Source organism: Phaseolus vulgaris, chromosome 2 (assembly GCF_051622355.1).
Source record: "Phaseolus vulgaris cultivar YP4 chromosome 2, ASM5162235v1, whole genome shotgun sequence".
Classification (NCBI taxonomy): domain Eukaryota; kingdom Viridiplantae; phylum Streptophyta; class Magnoliopsida; order Fabales; family Fabaceae; genus Phaseolus; species Phaseolus vulgaris.
Window position 1 is genome coordinate 37,616,207 of NC_143499.1, and position 12,229 is coordinate 37,628,435.

Here is a 12,229-nt window from a genome sequence, read left to right on the forward strand (position 1 = left end):
ACTTGTTTAAGACCATATAAATACTTTGTCAAAAGGCAAACTTGATTTGGTTGAGTTAATTTAAGCCTAGGAGGTGAAACCGTATGTAAAAAGGCATTATTTACATCCAATTGAGAGATTTTTTCTCAAATAGCACTATTTCCATTTTTATTTCTTCATCTAACACTCTTTCGATTTTATTTCCCTATCTAACACCCTTTTGTTTTTATTTCCATATCTAATACCGTTTCAAAAGTAAAAAAAAAAATAATAAATTAAAAAAATTTGATAATTTTAATTTTGGATGCATTAAAAAAATAAATGTATTGGTTGTAAAAAAATAAATATTTTTAATGTTTAAAATATTTAGAATTATAATTATTAAAGAAAGAAATGAGTTTTTACAAAATAAAAATTAATAAATTAAAAATGTTTAGTTCTAATTTATTTTTGTAAGAATGAAGAAAATAAAAAATTAAACCTTACGACAACATAAAAATTGAATCTATAAACATAAATTAGTATTTAATTTTACTATTATTAAATTTAATAAAAAAATAAATGTATAAGTTATAATTTTAAAATAAAAATTAAGAAAAAAATTATGTACTGTATTACTCATTAATACTAATTAAGAAAAAAAATTAATGTGTGTCTATTAGTAATTAGTAATAATTAACTTTAGTTTTTATAATTATGTAGTGTATTTTTTATTTGACTAACATTATTACAACATCAATACTAAATAAAAATAATTTTGTTTTCATATATTTTTTTTTTAAAAAAATTAATGTGTAATAAAAAGTTTCAAATGGGAAGTGCAAATTAAATTAAAAGATAAAATATAAAAATGTTGAACTAATTTACTTAAGTCAATTACAAATAATTTTAAAAACAACATATTTGTTTAGAATAGAAAAGATAAATTGAAACACCTTCCACTTTATTTTCTCACACATACGAGATAATCATCATAACCAAACAAACAATAATTCACGCCCTATTCTATCTGAATCAAACACATGGTAAAAAATAGTCAACAATTCACGTACAGCAACTTGCAATAAAGAACCTGCAACCCGGCGACCACCGCAATCGCCGCACGAATACGTACGGACCGCCACAACCGCGCGACCGCTCCCCTCGATCGCCACTACCGCCGCTCTCGTTCAGAGAAGACGCACCACCTCCGCGCATTCCACAGAAGACGCAAAGTGAAACCAAAACGAAAACGAAAAGCGAAACCAAAACGAAACGCGAAACCCTAAAGGTCAGTTTATTTCATTTAATTTTCCCCATTCAGAAGCCAGTTGAACTCGCCAACTGGGAGCAGACTCGCGAGTATGAGCGAGTTCACTCCGAGTCTGTCGAGTTTACTCAAATTCGAGTTTACTATCAAGTTAACTTGGTAAGGGTACGTGGAAACGTGAACTCGGACGAGTCAACGAGTTGACTCGCGAGTTTGACAACCATGGCTGCATATTTCATTGTTCAATTGTACAATGCCAGTATTTGGGTTCTTGTCTAGGGTTATGCTTGTATTTGAAAGGTTACTAAACGTTGACATTTTTACGAGGCTACAATCTAAATGGAGAATTAGTGGCATAATGATGCTGTAATGTTTCTTTATATTTAATTTGATGTTAGTGTAAAGGGAAAATATAAATGAAATATGCAAAAAAATGTTTCAGGTGCTTGGTTGAATCTGATTTTTTACCATATCATTGCTCTTTGATGGCACTACTTTAGTACTCGTAGACTGATGCTGTTCGGATGCAAAAGAGTAACTTTGAATGCTTCAAGATTTCTCAATCTCTCTAGTTTCCCTTGTCTTCATCACATGATAGGCAGTTTCTCTCACACCCTTTCCATAGTCACTACCACAAACACAGATGACGTTGAGATGCACACCAACGGAACGCGTTTCTTGATTTTCATGAGATACCTATGCAGGTCAGGTCAAGTGAAGAACTTTGATGAAGCTTTGGACTTGTTTCAAAGAATGGGTAGAATGAAGCCTTTTCCTTCTGTGAAGGACTTTACTTTGTTGTTGGGTGTTATTGTGAGGTTGAGGCATTACACCGCTGCCATATCTTTAGTTAAGCACATGTATTCTTCTCTAGGCATAGAACCTGATACCATTACTCTTAACATTGTGATCAACTGTCTTTGCCGCTTAAAGTTGATATCTTTTGGGTTCTCTGTCTTGGGAACCATGTTCAAACTTGGTTTGGAGCCCACTGTAATGACTCTCACCACTCTCATTAATGGGTTTTGTGTTCAAGGCGATGTGTCTCAGGCAGTGGTGTTGGCTGATCATATGGAGAAGATGGGGTATCCATTAGATGTATACACTTATGGGGTGTTGGTTAATGGGTTATGTAAGACGGGAGACACTTTGGTGGCGGTTCGGTGGCTAAGGAAGATGGAGGAAAGGAATTGGAAACCTAATGTGGTAGTTTACAGCAGTGTTATGGATGGTTTGTGCAAGGATGGATTGGTATACGAGGCATTAAATTTGTTCTCTGAAATGAATGGGAAAGGTGTCTTGCCTAATCTTGTCACTTATACGTGTTTGATTCAAGGTCTTTGCAATTTTGGAAGATGGAAAGAAGTTGGTTGTCTGCTGGATGAGATGACGAAAATGGGAATGATGCCGGATTTGCAAACACTCAATATTTTAGTGGATTCTTTTTGCAAAGAAGGAAAAGTAATGCAGGCTAAAAGTGTGATTGGGTTTATGATTATAATGGGGGAGGTACCGGATGTGTTTACATATAATTCATTGATTCACGTATATTGTTTGCAAAACCAAATGAACAAGGCCATGAGAGTATTTAATTTTATGGTTAGCGGGGGCTGTTTACCAGACATTGTAGTTTTCACTTCACTTATCCATGGATGGTGCAAGAACAAAAACATTAACAAGGCTATGTATCTGTTGGAGGAAATGGGTAAGATGGGATTTGTACCTGATGTTGTCACTTGGACCACTCTTATAGGTGGGTTTTGTGAAGCAGGTAGACCATTAGCTGCGAAAGAACTATTTTTTAATATGCATAAACATGGTCAAGTTCCTAATATCCAGACTTGTTCTGTTATGGTGGATGGCCTGTGTAAAGGAAATTTTCTTTCTGAAGCAGTTGCATTGGTTGAGGCAATGGAGAAGAGTAATTTGGATCTTAATATTGTCATTTATACCATTTTGCTTGACGGAATATGCAGTGCTGGGAAATTGAATGCTGCATGGGAACTCTTTTCTAGTTTGCCTGCTAAAGGTTTGCAAATTAACATTTATACGTACACCATTATGATTAAGGGTTTCTGTAAACAAGGACTGTTAGATAAAGCTGAAGACTTGCTGATGAATATGGAAGAGAATGGATGCCTGCCAAATAACTGCACTTACAATGTCTTTGTCCAGGGCTTGCTGACAAAAAAGGAGATTGCAAGGTCAATAAAATACCTTACAATAATGAGAGACAACGGTTTTTCAGTTGATGCTGCTACCACAAAAATGATTATAAACTACTTATCTACTAATAAAGGAGACTCCGAAATTCAAGAATTTTTGTTTCCGAAAAGATAGCGCATTTCAAGAGTTTCACTAGATCTTTATTCGAATCCAATTCATTCACGTTCCACAATTCCTATATATAGGACCCTAAATTGAGACCTGGAATGAGCTTTACATCAGAACTTGATTGTTTAGCATAGTTCTTCCACCTGGCAAATTATGTGAGCAGGAGAGTTGGTCCTTAAAATGGTATCATAACTTCTATAAATAAGTACTTGTGAGTTTGATCCTTGCTGCTTCTATTCTTCATAATTAACTCGAATTAGGGCCCAAGGTAAGGTGCGTTTATGCACCTTGCACACTTCAAGCTCAGAAAGCTCTTGTTAAAGGGATTTTAGATCAATTTTTTTTAGCTGCATTAAGGGAATTGCTCCTTGACATTTTTATTGGCAAGTATATTAATCTCTACTTGCACATTTATTTTGGCATATCCTCAACAGCATATTAAAATAGGTTAGAATAAATAGACTTACATGCAATAAATTGAGTGCATTTTTATGGAATCGAGTAGTTATTTTTACTTAGGTATATGTTTGCCTTCATGTTTATTGATTTAGTTAGATTAAGATATATTGTTTCCCCACAACATTAGGGATAAATTGCTGAATGTTACTAGGAAAAGATAATTGACAGCATAAAATTCTGCCAGGGTAAATTCAGTATACAGACGAGCTCTGTGTTTAGTCCACAGCAGAGCTATTCAATTTATAGGTGAAAGGACATAATCACAGAAGATTCAGTTACCCTATTTTAGGCTAATAACATTAATATAAAATGAATTTAATTGGTCCTAATATCATCAATTGATCTTAGTATTATTGATTATAATATTTATAGGATTCTAACACTCTGCCTCATGTTGGTGCTTTATTAGTCCTTTATTATATGGAAAATATAGATTCCCAATGTTTTGGTCTTAACTTTGTACGGACTATTTGCTAACACAGGCTCAACATTTGTTAAACTTCTATTGCAGGGTCTTGTTCCTTCAAGACCCTCATTTTGCATAACTGATCATCACTAAACATGTCATAAATAGAACCACTTTTTGCTCTCCCAATTTAAAGAAGACTAGTAATTTGTTATAAGGGAAAATTTACACTAATTGCTTAACCGTTTTAAGAGGACTATATATGATTGCCTTGCATAATACGTGTTAAGATATGCACTTTTTACGTCTCTGAGATGGTATTTGTGATGACTATTGTTATATTATACAGGTTCAGTAAAGAAGCTTCCTGCTTCACTGACCATCATGCATGATTGTTCAAAATGTAAAAATAATATTGTTGAATGCTTGAATCCAAACTTTCTCGAATAAAAGACTTTAGGGATACCACCAATGTGCCTAATTGAATTCTTAACCCATTCCAAGTTTTTTTTTTCTGTTTAGAAAGATGCTTGAGAGGTAAATATTTATATTCATATGTATTTTTTTGGGTTTGATTTGTCTAAATCATTTTCATTTTTATTTTAGGAAAAGATTATGTTGTCTGCAATTTAGTGGACATTATGAATGCTAACAAGAGGTATATTTTTTCACAAGTTGAACATGTTTGTTACATTTGGTTGTAGGACTGTGAATTACTTTATGTTGCTGAAATACCAGAGAAATTCATAAAACTAACATTGTTGTGCCCCCTAATAGCCATTCGACCTTCAGTTGTAATGGATGAATCATTGATTTAATTCCAGTGCGGCTATATTTTGTATTTTCTCCCCTTAATTAGCACAATGCTTTTCTTCGGTGCATATTTTGAGGGACTAGAGAGTTCTAATGAGATGAAACTTGTATATGTACAGTTTCTTTTTGCTCTTCCTGTTTCAGGACAATTCCAGATTTTTCCTCAAATCTAACAATTCTTTTATAGAAAATGATAATAACTAATGCTTATGGTTTCTGTCTTAATTTATTGTAGCACTGAGAGGCTAAAGAACATAATCCAAGCAAATGCTGTTCTGTGCCAGGAATTACCTTAATCAAGTTTTTCATCCAAATATCTGGTATAGTAGGGCATATTGAGTGATCAGATTTTCTTTGTCAAGTTTCAGTTCATGTTAAATATGTTTTTTTGTTCTTTAAAGGTTTTCCCATAGATTATATGCTCAGAAAAGGTTCTTAAGCTTCTGTCCTTTGTTTTTTTAAATATTATTATGCAATGTATGTATTTTAGTCTTTTGTAGTTGTCCCTGTTCTGGTATACTATACAAAGTTTCTATACGCCCTGTTTGAGGGGATAAATTGCTTTTTTGGATACAGGTATTTGCGTTGGTACTGAGGTGCTTCCAATGGAATTTGAATTCTTGCACCTCAGGTAACATTGGGGAGCTTCCCTTTTCTTTTTGGCTTGGTCATAAAAGTTAAAACCTTTTGCAACTATTTCCATAGCTCTTGTACAAGTCAACTCAGCCTTCCTTTAATTCTGTTTACTTGTGTAGTTGTAATTAGCCTACCTACCATATTTAGTGAATCCTTTAGACTTTACTTTAATTGCATCATAATGGAATAATAACTTTTGGAATTGGAATAATTTTTCATCTTGATATTGAAATCCTTTATCATATTCACACTATTACTTTCATGTGCACACATAACTTAAACTTAAGGCAATTCACTTTGGATTTCTTATTAACATAACCTTGACTTTTTATGCAAAAACGAAATACTAACATACAACTTTCTTTTGTTTTTTCTCTTCAAATTTTTTGATGATCTTGTGCAAAAAAATAAGGAAAATATTATATAAATGTACTCCCATTTAAAATGTTAATATCTGTAAGGCTTTCCCATAAAACGAAGTAATAAAATATGCAAGAAATGTATTTGATGCCCATAAACTGCTTATATGAATTGCTTGCTACCTCAAATGTTTGAAATTTCACACCAATTACTAAATTTCTCCCACTGGGTTGACGCTAGTGGGTGCTGAATTTTCACTTAGGAATGGTTGATAGTTGATGGTGTATAAGCAGGAACACTTGCTACAATCTTGTTGTCTTGATCCCTTTGGCAGCATGACAAAGATGGGTTGGTAATGTGGTTTGCTTCACATTGAACAAAGTCTTTTGAGAACACCTCTTTCTGCTTCATCTGTGTTTCCTTGCTTTTGCCCCACAACAACATGTACAATCCCCCCACAACTAACACTGATCCTATAACACTGCAAAAGTACGTAAACCAACCATAAGGCATTGACACTTGAAAAGGAATTTGAAGGTTTCATATATAATTGCATAGTTGCTCAATTCACCTTCCTAGTTTGGGACACTCATCTAGTACCAGAGGCTCGAAAAGGGTCACAATCACCAGCATTAGAGGACTAAAAGCAGACGCAAATAGTGGTCCCTTCCTTCGCACACACCATGCTAAAAGGGTGTAACACACTCCAGAGGCCAAAATTCCCTTCAAAACAAAAAATATAGCAACCAATTATACCTTGTAATTTAACTTCATTTTAAGCATGCAATATTTTGGTTGTATGTGTGGCCTGCTCATGCGAAAGGAGAGTATTTAGAAAGCACCAAAAGCAAATATTTAATCAATTACCGCAGAGGCTGCTGTTAAAAGCCTAAAGTTCCAACCGAGTTTCCACTGCCTCCAATCTCTCTCCGTACAAAGAGCAAATATAACGGACAGGATTGAAGCCGTTGAAGATGTTAAAGCTGCAATTGAATAGTGCCATGGAAACTTTTCGCTCATCTTTGTCTGCATTATCTTACAAAATTCAATTTCTAGTGAATTTAGGCAAAAAAGTAGTCTAAATTCTAGGATGTCTTGAAAATTTAAAGGTTTTGGTAACGTTTTTAAGAAACACTCTCTTGGTGTGTGCAGACTCATTTGATTATTGATCCTAAAAATAACTGTTCCAAAATCTTTAGATTTGTATTAGTATCATACTATTGTAGTTTGTAACACACTTTGTAAAATCTTCAGAAAGTTATTGAAGGCAAGTATGAGTTGAACCTGGATTATCAACCACACCGAGTAGCTCAAAGCGGCTCCAAAGGCTAGTATGCAGCCCCACCAGAGAGAACCTGTGGGGGCACCATGTGGTGATGGTGCATGGTGCAAGAAGCTAAGATGTGTTGACCAGAGGCATAGCTTTTTTCCTTCGTAAAAAGTGAGAATCATGGCACCACCAATTCCTGTTAAAGTTCCCACCAACTTGGCCATGCCACCTGCTGTTCCAAGATTTGACTTCTCAAGTCTACATAATTGAGCAGGGATGGGGGATGTAATCCCCACCATTGGATCAAATGCTATTAACTATTAAAAATGGTGATTGGGAACAATGCTAGTCATACACTTTGTATTCGTTAAAATTTATTCAAAATTAAAAATCACCATTGAAAAACATTAAAGAACTTGAATAAGGTTAAATGTGAGTTATTTGTGCTGATTTCTGATTATAATTGAAGATTCACCGTATATATATATTTATTTTTTTCTTCTGAAACCCTTTTTTAGAAGTTTATTGCTTGATATGCAAAGTTACATGGGGCCTACCCGAGAGCAATAGACAAAAGGTAGGTGACAGCAGGGACGAGATTCAACATGGCTGAAACATATACTGCAGATGTCAAGGCCAAAGATTTAACGTAGAGACCTTGTAGTAAGGATCCCCTGAAAAAATTTAAATCATCATCTTACATATTTTGGTTAAATTATATGTTAAATGAATTAGGGCATTAGAAATTTTACCCAAATAACCCACAAAGAAGACCTTGGAATACAACTTGCCCAGTAACATATTGCAGATGTTTCCTGTTGAAACACATTCCAAAATAAAAGTAGATAGATTCAAATTAACATCAATTTCTTAATGTTTAATGTGTATGCATTAGCTTTTACTACATGAAATTATGTTATGTGCATGGAAAATGAAACTAACTGTTTTTATGTCCAAACTCTTTAAGGGGAAACTTATTAGAGAAACACCTCTCAATGATGAGAGCAAGGGGAACCATGAAGACAGAAGCAAAGATGAACCGGTAGGCAACAAGAATACTTAAGCTCATTCCATCAATTGCTACCTTCTTTAACATGATATTCACCACTGAATATAGAGTCTGGAGCAGTATCATTAACAGTACAGGCTTCACATTACCTGTGGCGTCAACTTTGTATAAAGTATCCATATTGCAGTCCCTTATGACCAAAATACACTTCTCAAAGTATATACAAGACTTGGTGAAGCAACAATGTGCAATGCAGCATGAATATGACCAAGAAGTAGCAGCTTTTGATACCCCTTTCAGTTTTTGACAATACTAAACTTTGGCTTCTGTTGTTGAAATTAAATAATGGTTAATAGATTTTTGTGCAGAATATGCCCCTTTGCTATATCATGCAGACATGCCTTTAGAATTGATAAGGAGACAAAATGAGTGCAACATGTGCGAGTTTTTATTTTGTTTTTGGTCCCTTCCTTTTCATTTTCGATCTTTTAAATTTTTTGTATTTTCTTTTTAATGTCTTTATTTACCAACACCCATAGGTTGCATTGTGCATAAGGAGAAACCTGAAGAAGCATAGTTGGCTGTTAGTAAGTTTCAAAAGGTCTGCCGGCGAGAGTTGTTTAAGTTATAACTGTGATGCCACTTGATCTTAAGCACTTGTTAATTACTGATTTGATAAATGTTTAAAAACAAATTAGGGAAAGGAACTGAAATATACTTCACAACTTGGTTTTTTATTTGCGTATAGGTTTGAATTATGTGTGTGGAATTAGAAATGGCGTTGACCCGCCCTGCATAGACTCGTCTTGTATTTGACTCGCAAAATTCGGATTGGGTTAGTCCACTTCGCATAGAATATACAGATTGATTTTACTAGTCCGTCTGCACAAGGGTTGGTTCGTGGGTTCGCGAGCCAGCTTGCATAATTTTTTTTAAATTAATAAAAAAATTAAATAATTTTTTTTGAATAAATTTAATTTTTATTTAGATACATTAGGTAAATGGTCTCACATTATTATTCTCACAACACATGCATAATAAGATGTGAGTAAAAATTTTGGAATGTGAAATATGAAGCTGCAGAATAAGGGTGCAGAAAGAAGTTTTAGATTTTTAAATTATGTGGGTCATGCGGGTTAGCCTGCCCCGCCCCGTACTTGGTCCACGCGAGCTATGAGTTATGCAGCACGGGCCTAAGTGGGTCAACGGGTTGGAATAGGTAGCTCACCCCACGTTTTTCTCAATGTGTTGCAGGCTAGCTCGTATGGTCTGTCCCACTTTGCCATCCCTATGTGAAATAGGTTGGACCAGATGCATTGGATAAAAAAAATAAAAATAAAAGGAAAATGCTTAAGAAATTAACTTACATCTCACTTTTAAAGAAATTATGTAAAAAGACTAAGTTACCTATAAACCTTAACCCCCTTTTTAACTTCTTCCACCACTTTCCAAAGTTGTTGAAGCAGATAAATAAAGACAAGGATGGAGAGAAAACCAATAAAATAACAACTAAAAAGTTAATAAGGAAAAAAAAGGAAAAATCACATAATTCAAGACAAAAAAATGATCTTCATATGAACATGAAGATGGGGCAACAACGATACATAGAGAACAATGCGAGACATCTTTTTTCTTTTTACACTTTTTAGTAGAACTATGATATATTGATAATCTACTTTTTTTTTTCTACACCCACCCTACACATATACTACTGAGAATATGATGTGTGGAAAATCTCCCAAAGATGAGAGAGAGTTCATGAGATATTTATATCAAGGAAATTAAATTGAAGAAACACAAAATTAGATTTGTGACATTCTCAACACAGTGTTGCAGTGTTCTTACCATAGTAATTTTTTGAGTAGTTTTGGGAGGTTGTCAACTTTTGCAGTCATACTATGAAATTATTGTTTTAAAGTTCCTTATGTATCTGAGCGTTCTACCAATATTTTGTCTTATAAGATACTTTATGGAGTTCAATCTCAGTCTCTTGTATTGTTGTATCTGCGCATGTTAAGTTTTTATAAGTTTTGTTTTTGTTTACTCTGTATTTTAGTTAACAGAGCTTATATATATTATATCCCTTTCTCCCTTCATAATATGAAAAATACAATGTTTCTTCTTTCTTTGTCTTTACTCTCTCTCTTTCCACTGCTTCATCTAATGCATGTCATAAGCATAGAAATGCTATCACTTATCATAGAAGATTAAACACACAAGGAAGGTTGTTGCATTGTGGTATGGGTCATGAATACCAGAATCCAATATGGTATTAGAGTGGGTTAAAGTCCCGCTCTGCTTCCGCTCTTTCTTTTGTTCTTGTTTTTGGTTCGTGTGCTTTCTTTACATTTCTTTTTCTTCTTGTAATATTTGTGATGGAAACTAACAGTAGTAGTAATCAAGATCCCACTCAGAATCCAAACAGTTCTTACTATCTGCATCCTAGAGAATATCCAAGAACAATTTTAATCAATCTTTAGCTTGACGACAAAAAGTATCATGCATGGAGTAGGACTATGCATCGTGCTCTTCTTTCAAACAACAAACACAAGTTCAGTGATGACACTCTGCCTTCTCCAAAACCGAGTACTTCACTGCATGAAACATGGGAAAGGTGTAATATGATGGTTATATCATGGCTAACAGGAACTCTTAGTGCACAAATTGCGCAAAGTGTGATTTACGTAGAGGATGTGAGGGAACTTTGGGAAGATTTACGTGAATGTTTTTTAAAGGGAGATGTTTTCAGAATTTCAGATCTTCTTCAAAAGATACATTCCATGAGGCAAGGTGAACAAACAATAACTGATTTCTACACTAATTTGCAGACCTTATGGGAAGAACTTGAAGCACTAAGACCAATTCTTGATTATGAGTTCAAGATCAAATGCAATTATGCATTAACTAAGCATATCTAGAGGTATAAAGAATCTAAGTACGCTTTGTGTTTGATAAAAGGTTTGAACGATACTTATATTACAGTTAAGACACAAGTCTTGCTAATGAAGCCTTTACCTAGTATAAATCATATTTTTTCCCTTATCATCCAACAAGAACGACAATTGGTAGGCAATGAGATGATGAATAAAGGTAATGTGATGATGAATATCAAATCTTTGTTAAATTCTTCAGACAATCAAGGAAATTGGAAGACGTTTCACAGTTAAAGTGGTAGATCTCAAGGAAGAAGAATAAATAGGTATCAAAACAATGTCAAACAATGCACACATTGTCACAGATTGAACCATACAACAGATGAATGTTACTTGCAAGTATGGGTTTCCTCCTTGGTATAAACAGAAAAGTGAAAGAAATGAAAGAATTATAAACAGTGTTGTGATGGATAGGAATATGAAAATTAAAGAAGAGCAAGAAGATAAGTTAGACGCACATAATGGGAGCAAGGTTACACAAGACTAGATATATCAAATCATGAAACTTATCCAAGAAACAAAGAGTGATTATACGCATAAGGTGAACAATTTTGTGAATGACTCTTCAGATGAAAACATTGTGAAAGGTATGAAAAACGAAAACTCTTGGATTTTAGATACGAGAGCCACATATCATGTGAATTTTTCTATAAATAACTTCGTGACATTTCGCAGAATAAATCCTATTCACATCAATTTACCAAATGGTTAACATGTTATTAGATGGAACAATAATGTTACTTGATTTTTTTTTCTTATATAACGTGTTATATATACTATA

At 34.1% G+C, this 12,229-nt stretch overlaps 2 protein-coding genes across 10 annotated transcripts; one reads left to right on the forward strand and one right to left on the reverse strand.

Moving 5' to 3' along the window:
* The first annotated feature begins 932 nt into the window (after positions 1 to 932).
* On the forward strand, positions 933 to 8,970 carry LOC137811801 (uncharacterized). Of its 8 annotated transcripts, XR_011081151.2 has the most exons (6): positions 1,008 to 1,249; positions 1,671 to 3,432; positions 5,476 to 5,560; positions 5,817 to 5,871; positions 8,474 to 8,548; positions 8,624 to 8,970. XR_011081151.2 is itself a non-coding variant. In XM_068613633.1 (4 exons), the coding sequence occupies exons 2-3, from the start codon at positions 1,742 to 1,744 to the stop codon at positions 5,534 to 5,536; spliced, it is 1,752 nt and encodes a 583-aa protein (XP_068469734.1). In that variant the 5' UTR covers positions 1,014 to 1,249; positions 1,671 to 1,741; the 3' UTR covers positions 5,537 to 5,560; positions 5,817 to 6,087. The 8 variants fall into 8 exon arrangements, 1 of the variants encoding a protein (XP_068469734.1); XR_011081153.2 differs by lacking the exons at positions 8,474 to 8,548; positions 8,624 to 8,970 and adding an exon at positions 7,491 to 8,008 and having other exon boundaries at positions 933 to 1,249; positions 1,671 to 5,085; XR_011081152.2 differs by having other exon boundaries at positions 953 to 1,249; positions 1,671 to 3,745; positions 8,474 to 8,970.
* Positions 6,357 to 8,695, reverse strand: LOC137811803 (WAT1-related protein At1g68170). Of its 2 annotated transcripts, none has more exons than XM_068613635.2 (7): positions 8,496 to 8,695; positions 8,259 to 8,321; positions 8,064 to 8,180; positions 7,521 to 7,764; positions 7,104 to 7,262; positions 6,808 to 6,959; positions 6,357 to 6,717 (listed from the first exon to the last, which is right to left on the reverse strand). In XM_068613635.2, the coding sequence occupies exons 1-7, from the start codon at positions 8,693 to 8,695 to the stop codon at positions 6,495 to 6,497; spliced, it is 1,158 nt and encodes a 385-aa protein (XP_068469736.1). In that variant the 3' UTR covers positions 6,357 to 6,494. The 2 variants fall into 2 exon arrangements, with proteins under 2 accessions (XP_068469736.1, XP_068469735.1); XM_068613634.2 differs by having other exon boundaries at positions 7,104 to 7,271.
* Positions 8,971 to 12,229: the final 3,259 nt, after the last annotated feature.